General features: G+C 37.9%; 1 protein-coding gene across 1 annotated transcript in view; it reads left to right on the top strand.

Moving 5' to 3' along the window:
• The window catches only part of LOC101594411 (amine oxidase [flavin-containing] A), a 75,631-nt gene extending 54,018 nt beyond the window's left edge, over positions 1-21,613 (top strand). The window contains exons 8-15 of the mRNA XM_004665758.2: positions 264-423; positions 1,258-1,354; positions 5,914-5,967; positions 9,154-9,211; positions 16,405-16,502; positions 18,137-18,248; positions 19,305-19,367; positions 19,535-21,613. Coding sequence (XP_004665815.2) covers positions 264-423; positions 1,258-1,354; positions 5,914-5,967; positions 9,154-9,211; positions 16,405-16,502; positions 18,137-18,248; positions 19,305-19,367; positions 19,535-19,681 — 789 coding nt within the window. The 3' untranslated portion in view covers positions 19,682-21,613. The remainder of the gene's footprint in view (positions 1-263; positions 424-1,257; positions 1,355-5,913; positions 5,968-9,153; positions 9,212-16,404; positions 16,503-18,136; positions 18,249-19,304; positions 19,368-19,534) is intronic.
• The last annotated feature ends 313 nt before the right edge of the window (positions 21,614-21,926 follow it).

The following is a 21,926-nucleotide window of genomic DNA, read 5'->3' on the forward strand; positions in this document are numbered from 1 at the left end:
TCAAAAGGAAGTTGTGGCAAATAAGTCTTGTATCTTTTGCCACTTTTAATCAAGTATAATCAAAGCAATGGTTTACATAATGCTGGCATGTATCTACCTTAGTCTTCTAAATTACAGCCTTGATTGACCTACCTTATATTGCTTTATTCATTTTATATATTGTTACTGCTGTGTGTCATCTAAAATGATAATCATGGGGTTTTATACCATATACAAAGGCCACAGCTTATGCTTGAGGTGATATTTTCATATATGTATTTTAGTGCAGATACGTAATTAGTGCCATCCCTCCAACCTTGACTGCCAAGATCCATTTCCAACCGGAGCTTCCACCAGAGAGAAACCAGTTAATTCAGCGTCTTCCAATGGGGGCTGTCATAAAGTGCATGGTATATTACAAGGAAGCCTTCTGGAAGAAAAAGGGTAGGCTGTTCTTATTCCTGTTTAAGCTATATTAAGGGAAGGAACCACATTGTTTTAAAGATGATGAACAGAAGGTACTGGATTGAAAATGATCAGTATTTTCAAATTGGTATAGAAAAGATCATAAACCAGTTTGTAAATTTCTTCATGGCCTCCAGCATCACAAAACAACCCCAAGAGCAGTTGTTGGCCATGGGAGAGGAAGGAGAACTTGCAATGAGAATGCTAGTTGTGAAGCCAACACTATGGTTCTTGGCATTGTCCTGCCACTAGTACTATTTATTAACATAAAGAGGCCAGGTGTCCTTGTAGACACCTGCTTTAAAGTCAAATGTTTCTGGACTCCAACATCTCTAAGCATAAAATGGTGATACTAATACCTTCTGCCAGGGTGGGCAGGGCCTAGGACTTTAGAGCTTTCCTCATATGGTGGATGCTTTGATAAGTCCCTGCTTGTACACGACAAGATCCCTTTTCACTTCTTTCAAGGTTGATAGAGATAATCCCTTCTAAAACATTCCATTTCTTTCCCCCTTGTGACCTGCTACCCAGGGCCATTTTAGAATTTTTCTGTCTTACCATTTTCTGTCATGTATGAGTTGTAATTCCTTTATATAAAAGTAATAGATTTGGATAATTTTCCACATGAGGAAGAGGCATCCTTGTATTTTCAGTTGTGTAAATTTTATGGCCAAAGGGTTCAAGGGTTGTGACAAAGACCAAAATTGCAAGACTTTTTTTTTCCCGTAGTAAAATATGTTATATATACTTTATATGTGTATGTATCTCTAATGAACTTAGTGTCAATCCATTGTTGATTTTCTCTGGGTTAAGACTTTTGTGGCTGCATGATCATTGAAGATGAAGAAGCTCCAATTTCAATCACCCTGGATGACACCAAACCAGATGGATCACTGCCTGCCATCATGGGGTAAGTTTGAGTTGGGTGTTTTGAATTTTCCAAATTGTGTTGGTATAGATGCTGGCAAAGGGTATTGTTTTGTAATTGAACTCAAACAATGGTAAATAGCTACATACAACTATATCATGTATTAAAATAATTATTGTCATGGCTCGTGTGTTACATGAGAACACTTGACTTGACACCATTTTGAATTTGTTCCCATTCTTTTCTTTGTTGTCTAAAAACTAACATGTTAAGGATCAAGTGAAAAAGGCAGTTAGATGGTCAATATAGTGGACAAATTTGCTGAGAGGCAAGAGAAGTACTTTACCCTGTAAGACCTTCCAAATGCAGGGTATTTGGGCTTTATTTTTTCTGCATTCCAAAAACTTACTGCATAGCAAGTGTCCCCTGTTATTTTGAGATATAAGATGGTTAACCAATTAGAAGTCATATTTCAGTCAAGGGAGGCCATGAGCAGATAGCATGGTATTTCTTTTATCTGGTCTGCCATCTTTCAATTATCCTTCACTGGTGATGTTTCTTTTACCACTGAAAGCACATAGCCAGTGTAGGGCATGATTACATACCACTTGCCCACTGGGATCTTGGGATCCAGAGAAAGAAATAGAACCTGTTCCAAGGAAATACTACAGAGGGCAAAGCTTCCCAGTTGCCTACCTTTTGCCCTTCCAAAAAATCTTATAAGAATAAGATGCTTTTTACTCTACTGCACTGTAACAAAATTAATCCAGCTTTAGTAGCTGTTAGGCCACTTTTAGAGGAGCAGTGGTTTTCACTTTGCTCCCAGGAAATGTATGCCTTTTGCCTGAAGGGAGAGGTGAGCTCCTATACATTGTGCCATTTTAGGAAAATTTCAATGACAAAAGCAGCAGACTCATGGCTCAAAGCCTTGGAAAACAGGTTGCTCTACTAGGCTGCTAACAAGATATTTTGTCATAGCTACTTCTTTGGCTAGACTAGAATGTAAGAAATAGCGCTAAATTTCTTGAGAATGGCAGATACTACAAAATGACTATGGGAGCAGTGAGTCTTCTTTATCTCTAGAGCCATTGAATGAGAAAGGATCCAGGTAGTTTTGCTAGCTTAATATCACCTGTATAAGTTAGAGAAAAGCAGGAAGTCGGGGCATAGGTATTATACTTGCAATCACATTGCTGAGACAAAACACCTGACCAAAAGAGCTGGTGCAAGGAGAAGGGATTATTTTGGTTTACAGTCTTGAAGGGATGATTCAGCATGGCAGGGAAGGAGTGGTAGAGTAGATCTTGCCACAACAGCTGTTATAAAGCAAGAGTGAGCCTACTTCTGGCAAGCAGAAAGCTGGATATAATACCCCTTGTCTTCCCTCCCACTTATGATGTAACCAACCAAATTTAGCCATGAACTCCTGATCCTCCTGATTCTAATTCCTGAGTTGGAATGCCAGGTATATACCACTACACCTATCTTTGTGCTTTGTTCTTGATATTAAAAACCTTGTAGATAGTACACTTTGACGTTGTTCTTTATACTTGGCCGTTAGAACCTCTAAAACAGAGGTGATGATGGCTTAACACTATGCTTGCTAATGGCCATCACCTTTTGGAACCTGAAAAGGACTTTATATTTTAGAACTATGAAATGTATCCAAACCAAAGCCAGCATATTTTATTTTCACAATAAATCACTAAGGAAATTTGTACCTCGTTTTTCCATGGTGAAAATTAAAGAGATTATTTCATACCAGACTTGAGATTTGATAGAAATAACCAATACTTACTGTCTTTTGGGTCAAGTATTGTAAAATCCATAAAAGATGAGGTTACTGAAAAGATTTTCAAATAAACAATTTAATCATTCATCAGATCTTGATAATTTTCTTTTAATTAGCATATGTATTTTGATTCTTGTTTAAGCCAAAATTAACTAAAATAATTAATGTGCGATAACAGAAAATGTTAAATCAAACATATTAGGATTACATCCCACAAAGCTCAATGGTCAATATTTTTATTTATTACTTATTTTAAATTAAAGTGATAGATTTAATTATGAAATTTTAATATATACTTTGTTTTTTTTTTTTTTATCCTTCTTCATTCCCTATGCTTCTCTCTTCCTCACAAATAGTCCACAGCTGCATCTGTAATGATCTTGTAAGGGTTATCACATTTTGTATCTTTTCTTCTCAAAACATTATCTAACAGCAGCTCTAAAGGAGTCGACAACTGTATTAAGGAACTGTTTGATATGGGAGTGGAGAGAAGGAATATCTCTTTTCAGTCATGATCTACTTATCCTTTGAGTCTAGAACAAAAGAAATACAACTTAAAACTTTTAAACATGGCTTGAGAGATAGTTCTGTGGTTAAGGTGCTTGATTGCAAAGCTTGACATCCTGGGTTTGATTCCCTGGTACCCACATAAAACCAGATTCACAAAGCAGCACATGGATCTGAAGTTTCTATGAAATGGCAGGAGGCCCTGATGTACCCTTACCTCCCTCCCTCACTTTCTCCCCTTTCAAATAAATATAAAAAATATTTTTATAACTCTTTCAAATGAAGAACTAATTTAATTATTTCTTAGTTCATTTACATTTTTTTTAAATTTAATTTATTAGTTTTCATTTCAGTGAATACAGGCAGTTTGGTACCATTATTTAGGCTCATCTGTGATCTACCCCCTCCCATTAGACCCTCCTTGTTAATGAAAATGGGTCGTGCATTGTGGAGTTAGCCCCCAGTTATTAGTATGATAAATGTCTCTGCAAATCATGACCCAACATGTAACTCTGACATTCTTTCCCCCCCCTCTTCCGCAAAATTTCCCTGAGCCATGTTGGGTTCATTTTTGGTCTGCTTCAGTGCTGAGGTGTTGGGGACCTCTGAGGCTTTGGCTCTCTGATTTGGTAGGAGTTGATTTTTCTCTGCATTGATCTCCTTCCCCTTTGTGCTGGTATCCGGTTCACAGGAAAACATCACCCTTGCTTATTTCACCAGTTGTCCTTAGTTTCAGTTGGGCCCCTTTTGAGGTATGTTGGGGCAGCTCTCGCCTTAGGATCTGCATCTATCTGGAAAAGAGAAGCAGATTCTCCAACGGAGAGTAAGTTAGCACCCGGAAAATTGAGATAACACTTACTTTTTTTGATAGACAGTTTGATAGGTGTAGGCCCTCTTATACCCCGTGATTGATGGTAGCTTGATATTGTAGAGTGGGCTTGTGTTTGGGTGTGGTTCTGACTTGTTTCCCAGCTCCAGCTAAGGGTCTAGTACCACTGAGTGGATCAGTTAGCCAAATCAAGAGCAATTGATTCCTCACCATGGCTGTGTACCACTATTGCACTTGTGTGGGCATCACATCCGGTTATTTGTTGCTAATTAGGTTAAACAATGTGTTGCTTGGACAGATCTTGGTCATTTCCCCCAGTCGCCTATGTAGCGCCTTCTGGCACTAGACACGCTGACTGTCTGGGGACTGACTCTCTCCTGGCTTCCAGCCATGTCATCCCATTTTACGCGTCAGCTGTGTGTGGAGTCTTCAGCAATAGGGTCTTACCACTGGCCTTTGGTGGGTCATCAAGTACTCTGACAGAAGTCTGTCATTGTTTTGGGAAACCTGGGGGTACTGAGGATGGAACCCAAAGCCTTATACCAGTCAAGAAGTTTACCACTGAGTTAAATTCCCAGCCCACATGTAGATCTCTTTCTAGTAATAGTGTAACTAAGGATTTCATGTCACAGTTCAATTCTTTTATATATATATATGTAATTTATAATATTGGCATAATAATTACACTATTTAATTAAAGGATAATAGATTATACTAGAATTCTGCTGAGTAACTTTATTGGAGGGTGTGTACTTGGTCATTTTCCCAGGAAGGTGACCTGGAAATGAAGATTTTGGTGTAGGAGGTTTATTAGGTAAAGATGTAGGGAATGCCACGATGGGGGAAAGGAAGGAATCAGGATCAGACAGGGGATGTTGAACTTCAGTGTTATCACAACCAAGACCCCTAGTAAGCTGGAACCTGGGGTGGTCTTTCACAGTTTTCCTGAACTGAACCAAGGGAGTAGGCCTTCTTATCAATTCCACCTCAGAGCTGGTGCCAATTGCCTCTGGGAGGGGCAGGATCTTGGCCCAGGATGTTCTCTGCTATTGAGTATAATTGCTGCCGAAGGTTTCAGGTGTGAGCTAAGGGCACCAATTATTGATTCTGAAGGACATTTTGGAGGGCTGATCATGATAATGACTATAAGCAACCTATCAATATCTGTCCAGCTTTTAGCTAGTGTCATTACCAGAATTATCATTTAGTGCAACATTAATTTTTCCAATGTTTGATTTCCTCTTATACCAAATGTTATGTTAAACTTTAGGAGTAAAATATGGATCAGCAGGTGACCTATCTCCTAGGACCTAAAAACTTATCAGGGTTTTGACTATAGAGGGAGCCTGAAGACAGCAGAGCATTTGCTATCATGGAGGGGAAGGGGCTGGGAGAGTTCATTAATGTTAAATAGGTGGTAAAACTTACAAAAATGACTGTAACTGATCATTGACATGTGGCTTCTCCCTCTAGTTTCATACTTGCTCGGAAAGCTGATCGACTTGCTAAGCTACATAAAGAAATAAGGTAAGTAATTTATATCTGAAAATCAACAATGGTTATCTTTATCTTTTCTTTCTTCAGCGACGGGTAGAATGCCAACAGAAAATGACATAGTACTTCACAAATATTCTTAAACCCAAGAAATAACTATTTCATATTTTTCTGTGGCTCCCTTGACTGAGTCTTTGTCAATGTACATAAATTAATTTAATTTTACATGCCTGTGTTCATTTCATGTGGTTAAGAGGTAATATTTTCCTGTCAGATCATAGAATTTGTAAGCTATATAAAGCCCTCATGACTTAATTACTTTCCCATAGATCTCAACTCTTAATGCCATCACATTTAGAATTAATTTCTAACATGGAAATTTTGGAGGGCCACATACATTCAAATTATGGCAGCTAACTTGTAACAAAGTCAGAAGTAGTAGATAACACATCCACGTTTTTTCATTATAGCACACTAAGCTTGACATTTTCTTTTGGATTTCCTGCTTTTTCTCCTTATTGATGATAAATGCCAGCCTGGAGGTAGACATTTGGTTATGATTCCACACAGTGGCTGAACTCCTATAAAGTTCTTTTAAAGAAAAACCTGATGAGAGCAGTGGTTTCATGAACAAATTATATGACATTCTCTCAAAGGGTATTGGGAAGTATGTTTTCTTGACTAAGTATGCTTGAGATAGAGCTTGACTGTTAGTATCTTAAGCAACTTGTACAGGTGGTTATCAACACCACCCACATTTAGAAACCAGTGGATGAATTGAACTATGAGATGATTTTCATAGTAATTTCTTTTGGCCATCATTTAAATTTCATTCTAGGGCTGAACAGATGGCTTAATGGATAAGGCACTTGCCTGCAAAGCCAAAGGGCCCAGGATTGATTTCCTAGGACCCATGTAAGCCAGATGTACAAGGTGCTGCACGAGTCTGGAGCTCATTTACAGAGGCTAGAGGCCCTGGTGTGCCCATTCTATCTCTCTCTCTCAAATAAATAAATAACTTTTTTTTTCTAAAGGTGACATATGATTCTGTTTTTAACTTGTAAGTGAACCAAGTGAAATCATGCTTTCTCTTCTAACTAACTAACCTAGATGTCCACATTTCTATGACTTTGGAGGACACTTAAGGCCCTTCATATCCTTCTAAATTTTGAGATTCTGTGTGATAAAATATCTATAAAACAATGATTTATTAAAAAATACAATAAGAGATTCATCAAATTTCATTCTGTTATCAAAGTGAAACTAATCAATAAGCATATTGCTCGGGGCTGGGAATGTAGTTCAGTAGTAGAAGACATCTTCTGTATGTGTGAGGTCCTGTGTTCCATCCTCCGCACTTAAAAATGTGTTACTCCAGTATCTTTGCCTTACATATATTGTCAAAAAATTTAATTTTATTGAGGGGAAGGAAAGGAAAAGATACTTTTCTGGTATGCTTGTGTGAACTTAGCTTATCTAATGATATGAAGTACAGTAAATGACTTAAACTTCTTTTACAACTGCTTTTAGAATTCATGATTTAAAAATTGATTACAGTATAAGTTGATTAAACTTTAGATTTAACTATGTTTTAATAAATATATTATGTATCCAGAACTTAAATTAAGGTTCTTAAGCTTTTTGGAACATTAATTGGAAATATTCTTACTTTTTTAGTATACATTTTTTATTTATTTGCAAGGAGAGAGAAAAAGAGAGGGAGAGAGAGAGAGAATAAATGGACACACCAGAACCTCTTGCCACTGTAAATGAACTTCAGATACAGATACATGTACCACTTTTGCTTTAGGTGGGCACTGGGGAATTGAGCCCCAGGCCACAGCAAGCTTTTCAGGCAAGCACCTTTAACCACTTAGCCATCTCCCCAATCCTATATTCTTACTTTCTAATTGACTCAAAATGCTTGAATTATTGAGCATAGATTTTGTTTCAGCAAAAATTGGGCACATACTGTGTGTAGGATGCTCAGGATGACAGAACCTGGTACTGCTCTTAAGTAGCTGTGTGCTTTATTACTAGTAAGCTTGACCCCTCCCCACATATACACACATATTTTATAGCTATTTGTCATGTTGGCTCAGCTCTTAACTGCTTGTTTTCCAGATTTGAATTCAATCTTTCACTTCATTTTCTATAAAGATATTTTCCACTTTGATTGCTCATTATATTTTCTTTATTGAAAAACTTTATTATATGAACATATTGCAGTTTGGTCTTATTTCTATCAAGGGCCCTCCTAACATGTATTTAGGGGGCAATTTGAAAAATTTGAACTACATAAAGACTTAAAAGATGAATTTTATAGCTTAGATTAATATGAACCTATTCAATTAAATCCTGAAATGAAACAATTTATAAAATGTATGATTTGGGGCTGGAGTGATTGCTTAGTGGTTAAGTGCTTGCCTGTGAAGCTTAAGGACCCCTGTTCGAGGCTTGATTGCCCAGGACCCACGTAAGCTAGATGCACAAGGTGGCACATGCATCTGGAGTTTGTTTGCAATGGTTGGAGGCCCTGCCATGGCCGTTCTCTCTTTATTTGCCTCTTTCTCTGTCTGTTTATCACTCTCAAATAAATAAATAAAAGTAAACAAAAATTTTAAAATGTATGACTTTAGTAAATTAGGCCTTTAAAAAAGTATGCAAGAAGAGTTCAGTAGACATAGAGGCACATAGCTGTAATGCCAGCACTCAAGAGACTGATGCAGGAGGATTGCAAATTCCTAGCTAGCCTGAGCTATGTGATACCCTGTCTCAAAAAATAAGGGTGAAAAATACTGACTTTTCAACTCACATGACTGCATTGAGGCATACATAGTCTGAGTCCAGAGAATCATTGAAATGTTTATTTTGTAGGTATAGCTTCATGTTCTTTAATGAGTTCATTATCAAGCACCATGAAACTCACTGCTTATTAGAAACATTCTAGTTATTACTTCATTTTTAAAGATATTTTTATTTATTTATTTATTACAAAGAGAGGGAGAGAGAGATGGTGAGTAAGAATGGGCATGCCAGGGCCTCTAGCCACTGTAAAGAAACCCCAGATGCATGTGCCACCATGTGCATCTGGCCTATGTGGGAACTGGAGAATCGAACCTGGGTCCTTTGGCTTTGTAGGCAAACTCCTTAACTGCTAAGCCATCTCTCCAGCCCTAGTTATTACTTCTTTAACAAATTTTGTTCCTTTTTTTATAGGAAGAGGAAAATCTGTGAGCTGTATGCTAAAGTTCTAGGATCTCAAGAAGCTTTGCATGTAAGAACCCTTAGCTTTAATCCTTAGTGGGCTTGGCTCTGCTCACTCGAAGCACTAAAGCAAAAAAGTTCTGCTTTCCTGACAGTCTTAAGAATAGAAAGAGATGTCCTTAATTTACAGGATTAACTTTAGCAATCTCAAAAGGCTATTAAAAACTATTGTCAGGTACATGAAACTTCTTCTTCTGTGTTGACTTGAGCTGTTTAAATTTCACTGGATAAATGGCAGCCTATTGTGAGCAGAGCTTTGGAGGTAAAGGTATTATGTCGAGGATGAATGAGGTTGGTTTGTAGAACAGAGCTCATGCCCTCTTGTCATCATCAACTGCCTACTTCAAAATAAAATCCTAACTATGTCATCATGTGTTACTGTAAATATAGTGGTATATACCTGACACATTAGACTCAATCCCTGCCCAGGTGAAAGGCATACTAATTTCTTTTCTCATGTGGAGACTCAATTCTTAGCCCATTTAGCAATCCCACTCTGCTTTCACTTCGCCATAGAAAGCAACAGGTAGGATATGATTTCTAGAGAGCCCAACCATAGCTAGGAACTGTTGGTAGGGTTTACCTCTGAAATGTCCAAATAATAAATTTTTCAGAATGTACTTGGGTAGTCAGAGAAGATTCCCATATCCTGTAGGAAACACTTCCATCTTAATTATCCCTTTCTGAGCAGACTTCCTGTGATGTATAAGCAGCTTAGGAAAAAGATTCTGAAAAAAAAATTGTAGCCATGTGCTTGTTCCCTGCTTTTTGCCTCTGAACCTTTCCGTGTCAGCAATGTCTGTCTAGGTGAAGAAATAAAGCCCATTGTCATAGAGACTGCAGAGAGTGGAGCAGATCTTTCCACAAACTACTTGCTGGTATGGGTTTCCTGAAGATTTAGTTCTGAATTCTTCAGAAACTGAAGGAATGAAAGTATACTTTCTACTAATATTGAGATATGTTAATATCCCTTGGTCAAGAGGTCACAAAAATCAAAGTATCTGTTTTGTAAGCCCTGCCTCCTCTTCCTCTTCTTGTAATACTTGGGATCAAACCCAAGTCCTTGCACATGCTAGGCAAGTACTCTTCCTAACACTAAACATCCCAGACTTCCCTCCTTCCTTTTTTTTCTTTCCTTTCCTTTATTTTTCTTTCCCTTCTTTTCCTGTCTTCTTCTTTCCCTTCCTTCCTTTCTTCCTTTATTTTTATGGTACTGGGGCTCAATCCCTGAGCTTTCTGTATATTAGGCAACTAATATAGTACTGTACCACTGAGCTTCATCTTCTGATTCATTCTCTCTCTCTCACCAATGTTCTCTTTTTTACTCCCTCCTTTTCTTCTTCCCTCCTTCTCCCATTCTCTTGATCTCTCCTCTCTCACATTGGAGCACAAATTCTACCCAGGTCTTATTCATACTAAGCAAGCCCTCTGCCACTGAGTTCATACTGCAACCCTGATTATTGTTTAATTTTTTAATAACAACTTCTATATTTACAGACAATAGACAATGATAATCCCCTCCCCTCCCCCACTTTCCCCTTCACAACTCTGCTTTCCATCATATCCCCTCCCTCTCTCCATTAGTCTGTCTTTTATTTTGATGTCATCATCTTTTTCTCCTATTATGAGGGTCATGTGAAAGTACTGCTAGGCACTGCAAGGTCATGGATATCAAGGCCAGTTCCTATCTGGACAGTTGTATGTAAGGAGTGGTACCCTTCCTTTGTCTCTTACATTCTTACCACCACCTCTTCCACAAAGGGCCCTGAGCTTTGGAGGATGTGATAGCAATGTTTCAGTGCTGGACACTCCTCTGTCACTTATTCTCAGCGCTGTGTTGCCTTTTGGGTCATCCCAGTTGTTACCACCATATAAAAAGAGAATATTCTCTAACTAAAAGTGAGAGTAGCATTAATATATGAATATGAACATTAAGTGTAGCGTTTTCAGGGCAGTTTGGTGAGAATAATATACACATTTAGCCAGACAAGAGCAGGCTTTATATACCACTAAGGCTCATGATCTCCCCTGTCATAGGCTTTTGATTAGGCTTTCAAAACCAGGCATGTATTCCCTCCCATAGAGAAGGCCTCTAGTCCAATTAGAGAACAGTTGGTTTTTCCCAGAGAAGACATACCATTATTGTACCTGTTCGGTCAATTGGCCAGTCTGACAAAACTTGAGGCTTCTAGTGTCTACTGTTTTTACCGCTGATGACTTCTGTCTCCCATGGGGCTGCATGCAGAGCATTTTTATCCAGCTTTCAGTTGGCTGGTCTACAGATACAAGGTTTTTAGCTCAGCACCAGCTTGGTTTCTCAGTGACCTTGCCATCCATGTATGTAAAGTCTTCAGCATTAGGGTCTTACGATCTGTTACTCATGGGAAACCAAAGGCTTTGGCAATAGCCTATAATGTTTTAGAGGCAACAGAGACCTCCCTGGCTAACAACTTACCAGAAGGTGTCCCATCCCTGGCACTGAAAATTTTCTAGTAACAATCTATGACTTCTAGATATGCCATTATCTAAAAAAGTATGCTTTGTATGTCTTATTCAGAATATCTTGAATTTTGATTGACCCTCCCCCCACTGCTATTTTACTCAATCTCTTCCCCTGGCTTCACTTAAGTCATTCCATTTTCTGTACTCTGTTCTTCTACTTATATATACACAATATCATCCCCTTGAGTCCTTTCCTCTCTACCCTCCCTTATAGCCTTTTTCTGGCTTATTGGACTCTGCTACCAATTTTTGGTTCTAGCTCACACACAAGTCTAAACATTTGTAGGTAGGTTCCATATATCAAAGAGAACATGTGACATGTGGCTTTCTGGGCCTGGGTTACTTCACTTAGTACAATCCTTTCCAGATCTATCCATTTCCCTGCCAATTTCATAACTTCATTTTTCTTTACCACTGAATAGAACTCCATTGTGTAAATATATCACATATTTTTTATCCATTCATCTGTTGAGGGACATCTAGGCTGATTCAATTTCCTAGCTATTATGAATAGAGCAGGAATAAACATGGTTGTGCAAGTATCTCTAAGGTACTGAGAAGAGTCATTAGGATATATGCCTAGGAGTGCTATAGCTGGATCATACAATAAATCTATTTTTAGCTGAATCAAGAACCTCCACACTGATTTCTACAGTGGCTGACCTGACTACATTTCTATCAACAGTGTAGAAGGGGTCCCCTTTTTCTGCTTCCTTGCCAACAATTATTGTTATTTGGTTTCTTGATGGTAGCCATTCTGACAGGAATGAGATGAAATCTCAAAGTAGATTGAATTTGTATTTTCCTGATGGCTAAAGATGTAGAACACTTTTTTTAGATGCTTATATGCCATCTGTATTTATTTATTTGAGAACTCTCTATTTAGTTCAATAGCCCAATTTTAAATGGGCTGTTGGATTTCTTACTGTTTTTTTTTTTTTTTAGTTCTTTGTATATTCTAGATATTAATTCTCTGTTAGATGTATAGTTGGCAAACATTTTCTCCCATTCTGTATATTGTTTCTTTGCTCATTCACAGTGTCTTTGGCTGTACAAAAGCTTTGTAATTTCATGAGATCTCAGTGGTTGAGTAGTGGTTTTGTTTCCTGAGCTATTGGGATCATATTCAGAAAGTCATTGCCTATGCCAGTATGTTGAAGGGTTTCTCCTACCCTTTCTTTCCTCTAGCAATTTTAGATATGAAGGTCCTTGATACATTTTGACTTGATTCTTGTGCATGGAGAAAGACAAGGATATCTTTTCATCCTTCTACATGTAGATATCCAATCATCCCAGCACCACTTGTTGAAGAGGCTATCTTTTCTGCAATGAATATTTTTGGCATTTTAGTCAAAACTCAGGTGGCTGTAGCTGCCTGGTTTAATATCTGGGTCCTCTGTTCTGTTCCATCGATCTATGTGTCTGTCTTTGTGCCAGTACCATGGTGGTTTTGTTACTGTGGCTCTGTAATACAGCTTAAAATCAGGTATGGTGATACTACCAGCATTATTTTTGTTGCTCAAAATTGTTTTGCCTATTCAAGGTTTTTAGTGCTTCCAAATGAATTTTAGGATTGTTTTTCTATTTCTGTGAAGAATGCCATTGAAATTTTAGTGGGGATTGCATTAAATGTGTAGATTTCTTTTAGTAAGATTGACATTTTCACAATATTGATTCTTCCAATCCAAGAACATGGGATGTCTTTCCATTTCCTAGTGTCTTCTGCAATTTCTTGCTTGAGTGTTTTAAAGTTCTCATTGTAGAGATCCTTTACTTCCTTGGTTAGGTTTATTCCAAGGTACTTTATTTTTTGAGGCAATAGTGAATGGGAGAGATTCCCTGATTTCATCCTCTGCATGTTTGTTGTTAGTATATAAGAAAGCTACTGATTTCTGTGTGTTTATTTTGTATCCTGCTATGTTGCTAAAAGTGTTTATCAGCTTTAACAGTTGGCTGATAGAGTCTTTAGGGTCCTTTATGTATAGAATCATACCATTTGCAAATAATGATAATTTGATCTCTTCCTTTCCAATTTGTATCCCTTTTTTGAGTGCTATTACCTTATCACTATAGCTGAGATTTCCAGTGCTATATTAAAGTGGGGACAGTGGACACAGTTGCCTTGTTCCTGAATTTAGTGGAAATGCTTCAAGTTTTTCCCCATTTAATATTATGTTCACTGTAGGTTTGTCATAAATAGCTTTTATTTTGTTGAGATATGTTCCTTCTATTCCAAGTTTCTGTAGTACTTTTACTATGAAGGGATGTTGTATTTTTGTCAAATGCCTTCTCTGCATCTACTGAGATGATCATGTGATTTTTGTCCTTCTGTCTATTTATATTGTAGTGTATTATGTTTATCAATTTTCATATGTTAAACCATCCCTGCATCTCTGGGATAAAGCCTACTTGGATGGGGTGAATAATCTTTCTGGTATATTCTTTTTTTTTTTTTTTAATCTGAGAGAGACAAAGAGAGAATGAATATGGGCACGCCAGGTCCTCCAGCCACTGCAAACACACTCCAGATGCATGTGTCCCCTTGTTTATCAGGCTTATGTGGGTCCTGGAGAATTATTCCAAGCCTTCTGGCTTTTAAAGTTTGTGTTGAGTAATCTGCTGTGATCCTGATGGACTTGCCTTTATAGGTGACTTGCTTTTTTTCTCTAACTGCTTTCAATATATTTTCTTTGGTTTGTGTGTTTAGTAGTTAAATTATAATATGGCAAGGAGAGGTTTTTTCCAGGTTTTGTGTTGTAAAAGCTTCCTGTATCTGCATTGACATTTCTTTCCCAACTTGGGAAATGTTTTCTGATTTTGTTTAAAATGCCTACTATGCCTCTGGATTGAAATTCTTCTCCTTCTACTATACCCTGAATTCTTATGTTTGATCTTTTCATAGTGTCCCTGATATCTTGAAATTCCCATTCATACTTACCTATTAGCTTGTCTTTCTCTTTGTTGGACTGTATTAGGTCTGCCACCTGGTCTTCTAGTTTAGATATTCTATTCTCTCTTTCATCCATTCTGCTGGTGAGTCTTTCCATAGAGCTTTTTATGGTACTGAGTGTATTTTTCAGTGCTAGTATTTCTGCCTGTTTTTTCTTCAGTATTTCTATTTCCTCACTCATGTTTTTAAATGTCCTCTTTATTTCATTAAGCTGGTCTACTGTGTTCTCTTGGAATACCTTCAGGAGTTTGATTTCTTCTTTATTCCTTTGTTTTCTTTGACTCCTTTGAGTATAGATAAAATCATTTCTTTTAAAAACTTTGTCAGGCATTTCATCTAAAACTGTCTCCATGGGGGTAATTTCTGATGGATTTATCATTTTTGGTGCAATTGTGTTGTCTTGAATTTTTGTGTTTCTTGTATTATAATGTAGCAATTTGTGCATCCTGAGTTGATTTGATACTTGGATTTTCTAGTTATTTATGGTGCTTTTACACTTGGAAATCCAACTCTATATACCTTCAGAGTAGCAGTTTAAACTGCCAAGTTTAGCTCTTGTACTCTAATCCAACCACAGAAGTAGTCCTAGGTGTTGAGTTTGCCTGCTATTCAAGTATTCTAGTAGGCTAGGTGGAGCAATTTACTGGAAAATTCTAAAATTCAATTGAGCAATATACACATTCAATTAAAAAAAACAGCACAAAGTATGCAAGGGTGGGGATTGAAACAAGCAGATAACCTTATAAAGCCAAAATCCCTAAGGGTGTGTGTTACTCTATACCCTTAATCCTGTCAGCTGGGAGGTTGAGATTTCTCTTCTGAAATGTGTTCCAGGTTAGCCTGGGCCTGAATCAGACCCTGCCCCCGAATAATGGTAGAAGCAAAAGACAAAGTCCCTATGAATCTGAATGCATCAAAAGCAACAATAGTCAGTCAATACCCAAATACAGCTTATTTGAGAATGGTAAAACCAACCAAGAATATGTAACCCATAATCTGCCCTGACATGGAAAGAGAGATTAGCACTTTCATTGCATTCAAGCCTATGTACCTGCTTTTTTTGTCAGTCAGCCTCATTATCTTTTGGGGTGGCTTTAAATCTCACCAATGCTGAGTGTCCACCTCGATCCCTCTGTGTTGTGCTGTGAAGTTCTGATCAGCAATGCTGGATGCCTTGCCACCAAGGGCTGAATGTACTTTCCTGAGGGTCACGGTGCTGTTGGTTATGGGATGGGAATGTACAGGAAGCCTGGAGTTGTACAAGAAATGCTCAGCTGGTCTTGCCTGTGTCCCCTTCAGCAGCTCCTCAGCCAATCTCTGCTGTCTCCCCTTCAGGTTTCTTGACTTTGCAAGGAGGCTTATAAGGTTGGAAAATCCCCTTGTTTGGTGTCTGCTCCTGCAGCTGAACACTGGACTGATCCACACGGATCAGGTCCGGGTCCACAAGCACCTCAGTGGGATTCTGGCTGGTTTCCTTCTTTCTGACAGGATCTTTGTCTATCCTGCTTCTCTGTTGGGGCTGCTAAAAATCTATACACCTTCGTTTTTTGGATGAGCAGTTTATTTTGCTGTGGTTTTGCTTAAATCCCTCCCTAGGCTGGATTAGCATGATTGCTATGCAACCATCTTACCCTCTGATTACTTTTTAATGTAAACATTTTGTTAAAGTAAAATACACAAGAGCCTTCATTGTTGAAGGGTAGCATTTCAACTTTGTTTTCTTCTGAAATTTTCTTCTCACTGAACTACAGCCTGTCCATTATGAAGAGAAGAACTGGTGTGAGGAACAGTATTCTGGAGGCTGCTATACTGCCTACTTCCCTCCTGGGATCATGACCCAGTTTGGAAGGTACTACCTAAGCACTACATGAATTCGTACAAGACCAACACCACATGTAAGATCAGCCATATTCAATGAGAATTACAGAAATAAGCAACATTATTATTTCCAAGTCTCAGGTTGATACTCAGTTTGTAACTTTCTGGATATTCCTAGAAAAAATGGTTGTGAAGACAGGAAATAGGACAACTGCTGATGTCGATACTTGTGAGACGAAGACAACTATAGTTTTCTCCAAGGATCCTTCTTGAACTCAGTTTGACATTTAATTTCACAGGACTACCCAAGACTTCTGGGTATCAGTATACCCAGAAAGACATTGGATATGCTTATGCAGCACATTTAGCACATTTGTCTGGACAAGTGAGGAGCATCAGATATTCCTTTAGAGAAAGGAGCCTCACTGTCAACAGCTGATGTGGGAGGAGATGAGATTCACATGGTCCTGAGTATTCCTATTTGTTTAGGCACCTCATACTCCATAGAAGCCATTGTCTCAATGCCTCATAGACATTATCTAGGGTCAGTTTTTTTTTTTTTTTTTTTTTTTTTTTGTTACTAGTGCCACCACACTCAAGGAAGTCCAAAGTGATAGCCTCCTACCAGGTATTTAAAATTCATTCACCGTTTTCCCCACTTGGATATGATCACTGTAGTGGGAGAGGAGGCATCTTTAGCATAAGTGTATGTAAGTGGTATCATATATTCATCTGGTTTCTACAGGGCAAGAGCTAGAAAGTTAGTGTAAGGTTACATCAGTACACATAGAAAGAAGTAGCACTTGTTACCTTGTTCCTTTAAAGAGTGTTCTGGTACCTTTTTTCCTTAACTGAGTCAAATGGCCTTTGCTAGTGACTGTGATATTGATGAAGTAAATTAGTTCTGTACTCAAAGAAGAAATTCAAGATGATAGAATGATTATCATAGAGAGATGTGGCACAGGATTCCAAAATTGGAGAAAGGAGTGCTAGTGGGCTGTGGTGCAGGCTTTAGGTGGGCTTGGTGTGTAGCTTAAGGGAGTTCATGGAAATAGCTCAGACAGTTTTCCATTGAGTTCAACCTTTTCTTGGTTCTCTTTAGAAGACCTCTTTATAAGAAGAGGCTTAACCAGGTATGGTGGCACATGACTTTAATCCCAGTACTTGGGAGGCAGAGGTAGGAGGATCACTGTGAGTTCAAGGCCACCCTAAGACTACATAGTGAATTCCAAGTCATCCTCAACCAAATTGAGACCCTCCCTAGCAAAAGAAAAAAAAAAAGAGGCTCATTTCCTTGCCCTTAGTCAATACCTAGAAATATTTACAGAAACTCTAGATAGGTTATCATTTCAGGAGATACATCTTTATAAACCCTGAGGTATGAACTTTAAACAGGAAACATAACTGTGGATGCATGTGAATAGGTCACCATCACCATTAATGATGAATGTCCTGACAGTCTGCTTTTCCCTGAGCTGAATGTTCAGATCCTTGTATATAGGCCCAGGGAGCAAGAATTAGCCTTTTACCTTGGACTGCCTTCTTTGTGCTTTCTATATGATATGTTACCCTGTCTTTGTGGAACAGATTAGGGCAGTAATTGAATGGTTCATTTCCCTTTCATGTCTTCCCAAGTAACTGTGTGACCTCTTTGTTCCCTTAAAGGGTGATTCGCCAGCCAGTAGGCAGGGTGTACTTTGCTGGCACAGAGACAGCAACACAATGGAGTGGCTACATGGAAGGAGCAGTCCAGGCTGGAGAACGGGCAGCTAGAGAGGTAAAAGAAGAAGCTGAGGTGCATTCCTTCTTGAATTGGGGCACGATTTTTGTTATCTGGTCCTTGGTTTTAGCCTTTTACAAAGAACATGTTTTAATATTTTATATTTGTGTATATGCATGAGTCCTTGCTTACCTTGGTGCCTGTGTAAATGTCATTGGACAACCTCGGGATGTTTCTCCTCTCCTCCCACCCTTTTGAGACATGGTCTCTCTTGCTATTGCCATTGCAGGCTTCTGTTTTCTCCTGCTCTGCCTCCCTTTGAGGGGCCACCATTGGAAATACAGATGTGTGTGCTACTTTGGTCTGGGTTTACATAGGCACTAAAGATCGAATTTGAGTTAGCCTGCTTGCAACAACAAGCATCTTTTAACAGATGAGCCATTTCAGCCACTTGTTTTGTCTTGAAAGGGATTTATTATATGCTATGGGATTGCATATTTGGGTTTTTATTGTGCATGTTTGTGGTGTAGAGTATAATGTTTCGAATGCATATAAAGAGCATTGATCAGATCAGAATAATTAGCATCCCTTTCATATCACACATTTATAATTTATTTGAAACATTCAATAGCCTTTGTAGTATGTAGTAAATTATAGTTGTCTTTAGTCATCCTACATTTTTACAGAACACTCAAATTTATTTCTTCCTTTAACTGTTTTAGTGCCCACTTCATGCTATACTTCTTAACCTCTGGTCACCTTCATTCAATTTTCTACTACTATGCAATACACTTTCAGCTTCTCTGTGTGAATAACATGTGCTATTTGTCTTTCTAGGCCTGGAAGATTTCATTTGATGTATTATTCTCTAAGGTTATCCATGTTATAATATTGATAAGATTTCATTCCTATTTATGGCTTAATAAATATTCTAGTATATGTATAATATCACATTTTCTTAATCCATCCATCCTAGTCTAGTTCTTGAAATGATAGAATCTGTAGATTCAGTTCTCTGTCACCCACCCCTGGACTCATCTAAGGTCAACAGGGCTTTAAGTCTTTCAAAACTATATATCCTCTTTGATAATAGCATAGTCACTTTTCTTTCAGGTTTTGAATGCTCTAGGGAAAGTTGACAAGAAGGACATATGGGTTCAAGAGCCTGAATCTAAGGTAAGGTTGGCCACTCTTATATCTTTAGACCAGCCGTAGCACATAAAATTCTTATCTCTCTCCATCCTCTGCTTTCATTACAGATAATACTGTGTAGGGGACAGTAGGCTTTGTTTCTTCTAGGTCGTACAAGAAGTTCTGCTAATGATCTGTGTTCATTCACCTAGGATGTTCCATCAGTTGAAATCACTCACACCTTCTTGGAGAGAAACCTGCCTTCTGTGCCTGGTCTATTAAAGATCACTGGTATTTCCACCTGTCTAGCTGCTCTCTGCATTGTTGCATACAAGTTCAAACTGCTGTCACGACCTTGAAGGTCTTCTCCCTCTGGCCTCCTGCTTGATCGTCCTCAGTATCATCACCATCAAATGGAAAATATGGACGAATTACAGCCTGTGCCATTGGGCCATTCAAGTGCACTTGATTTAACCCTTCTCTGTTTAATCTCAGTCTGTGTTGAAGTGTAAACAACCCAAAGAATCTCCTGGTTAATTTCAGTAATTCAAGTTTTATCTTGTTTATGTAGACTAACTCATGTTGGTTGGTAGAATCAAAATGCCTGTGAGTGCTTAACTTCAAAAAGTTGATGTGCTTGTGAAAAACAGTTTCTGGGTTCTGTTTTTATGGCTGATGCAAAATACCTAATGATTTCAGAAATAAAGTTTTAGGCTTGCTGTGACTCGTGCAGTTCCCCATATGAGCAGAGTGAATAATGGCAGGACTTTCTCTTAGGAGGCCTTGCTTACTAGGTAACTCCATGTGAGACCAACTACACTAGACATTTCTCCTCTGGACTATAGCTACACATCAGTCCTTGTCAGGAATAACATCTTGTGTTGCTTTCAGGACAGAAGCATAATTTTTTTCAAGTGGTCTTTGGCTTTCCGATCATAGAACTAGATAACTTACCTGTGTCTTCAACCTGGTTAAATATTATCATGCCCTTTTTTCTCAAGTACTGAAATATACATGAAAAATTCCTGATTATTATTTACTGAGACTATTGAATACAAAAAGAACATTAGGGCTTTCTATAATAACCTCACTTGCTTACATTATTAGGTTTTATAACAGACATTAAATTGAGTAATTTTTTATATGGAGATTGAGTTCTCTATCAAGAGTAGTGTAGGCTTAAAATGGTGCCTACCTCTTCACTTTTCCATTTGAAAATTTGTCAGATTTTTTAAAACTTTACGAGCATTTCAACCACAAGGCAATTTCTTTTTTAAAAAATAAACATATTTTTATTTAAGAGGAATTAAAATAGTGACAGAGCAGCCAACTAGCCCAGACTTATAACGTTAGCCTTACTATAAGTGCTAGCTTAAGTATCTGAACACTGATGTGAGGACTTCAGGTCTTCTAATGTTTTGTCCTTCTGAAGAGCAAAGAGCTGGATTTTCCTGCCACTCTTTAGCTTGCAATTCAAAAGTATTTTAATTAACTTACAAGGTTCAGTAGTGTCTTGGATATGTACCAGTACATAAGATGTTGCCACATTATATCAAACTGCACTGAGAAATCTTATCCCTAATCTCTTGCAGTTCTTTCTGTTCACTTACTGCTTAACTCAGTCCTGATATACCTTGGGAAATGATGATTTAAACATCTGAACTGGTAACAGTATTAATAGTAATCATAATGTTAACATTAAAAATTGAATAGCAAAGGCCGCCTGAGTATGTAATTTTATCCTCTTCTCTCACATGGAATGCCAATTAATTCATCTTAATGACATCAACCCTATTAAGTTGCAGTTTGGGTATCAAAATTAATGTCAGTACAAATGTGTTTAGACGTATAATTGGAACTGAGATCACCCACCATATATGAGCTTGTCCACCACAAAGATAGCATAGGTTATTTTCTCTAATCCAGAGAAACAAGTCAGTTTATGAGATTGATAGAACCTTGTTGTATTAAGACATTCTAATCTTCACAGTTCTTTAAGACAAATTGGCCTTTTTCATGGTTAGATAAAAAACTAGAATTTAAAACTTCGACTGTTTGTCATAGCTAACTGCTAAATAAGGTTTTATACCATGAACTTACTCTACTGGAGGAAAAAAGTCTTACTGAAGGACTGTGAACCCTGTTTTGTTTGATTGTAACTTGGTGCCTAATGTTTCTTGTCCAAAGCTTGTGCCCAGTGTTTCATGTGGGGGTATGTATATGTGTGTGAAGTAAGATTTTGCCTTTACAGTACTGATTTTTTTGTCAATAAAGTGTATTACCACCCTTGATTCAGACTGGGCTTCTCTATTCAGCTGGTAATTCTATTCAGAAGGTTCAAATTGCTCCTCATAGCCAGAGATCATAATGAGGCATTGTCTATGGATGATGGGCTTTAAGAATTATTTGTTATTAAGACTCCAGATTCCCAATCTTGGGGTTGACTTTTATGTTATTAAGGTTGCCTAGAAAGAGATTTAATGCTAGAATACTATAGCCAGCTTGATTGGGCCACAGGATTCTGAACCAATATTTCTTATCTAATTAGCTCATGATACTTTGAACAGATTACTTTTCTTTTCTGCCTCAATCTCCCCACCTGGA

The sequence above is a fragment of the Jaculus jaculus genome, chromosome X, assembly GCF_020740685.1.
Source record: "Jaculus jaculus isolate mJacJac1 chromosome X, mJacJac1.mat.Y.cur, whole genome shotgun sequence".
Classification (NCBI taxonomy): domain Eukaryota; kingdom Metazoa; phylum Chordata; class Mammalia; order Rodentia; family Dipodidae; genus Jaculus; species Jaculus jaculus.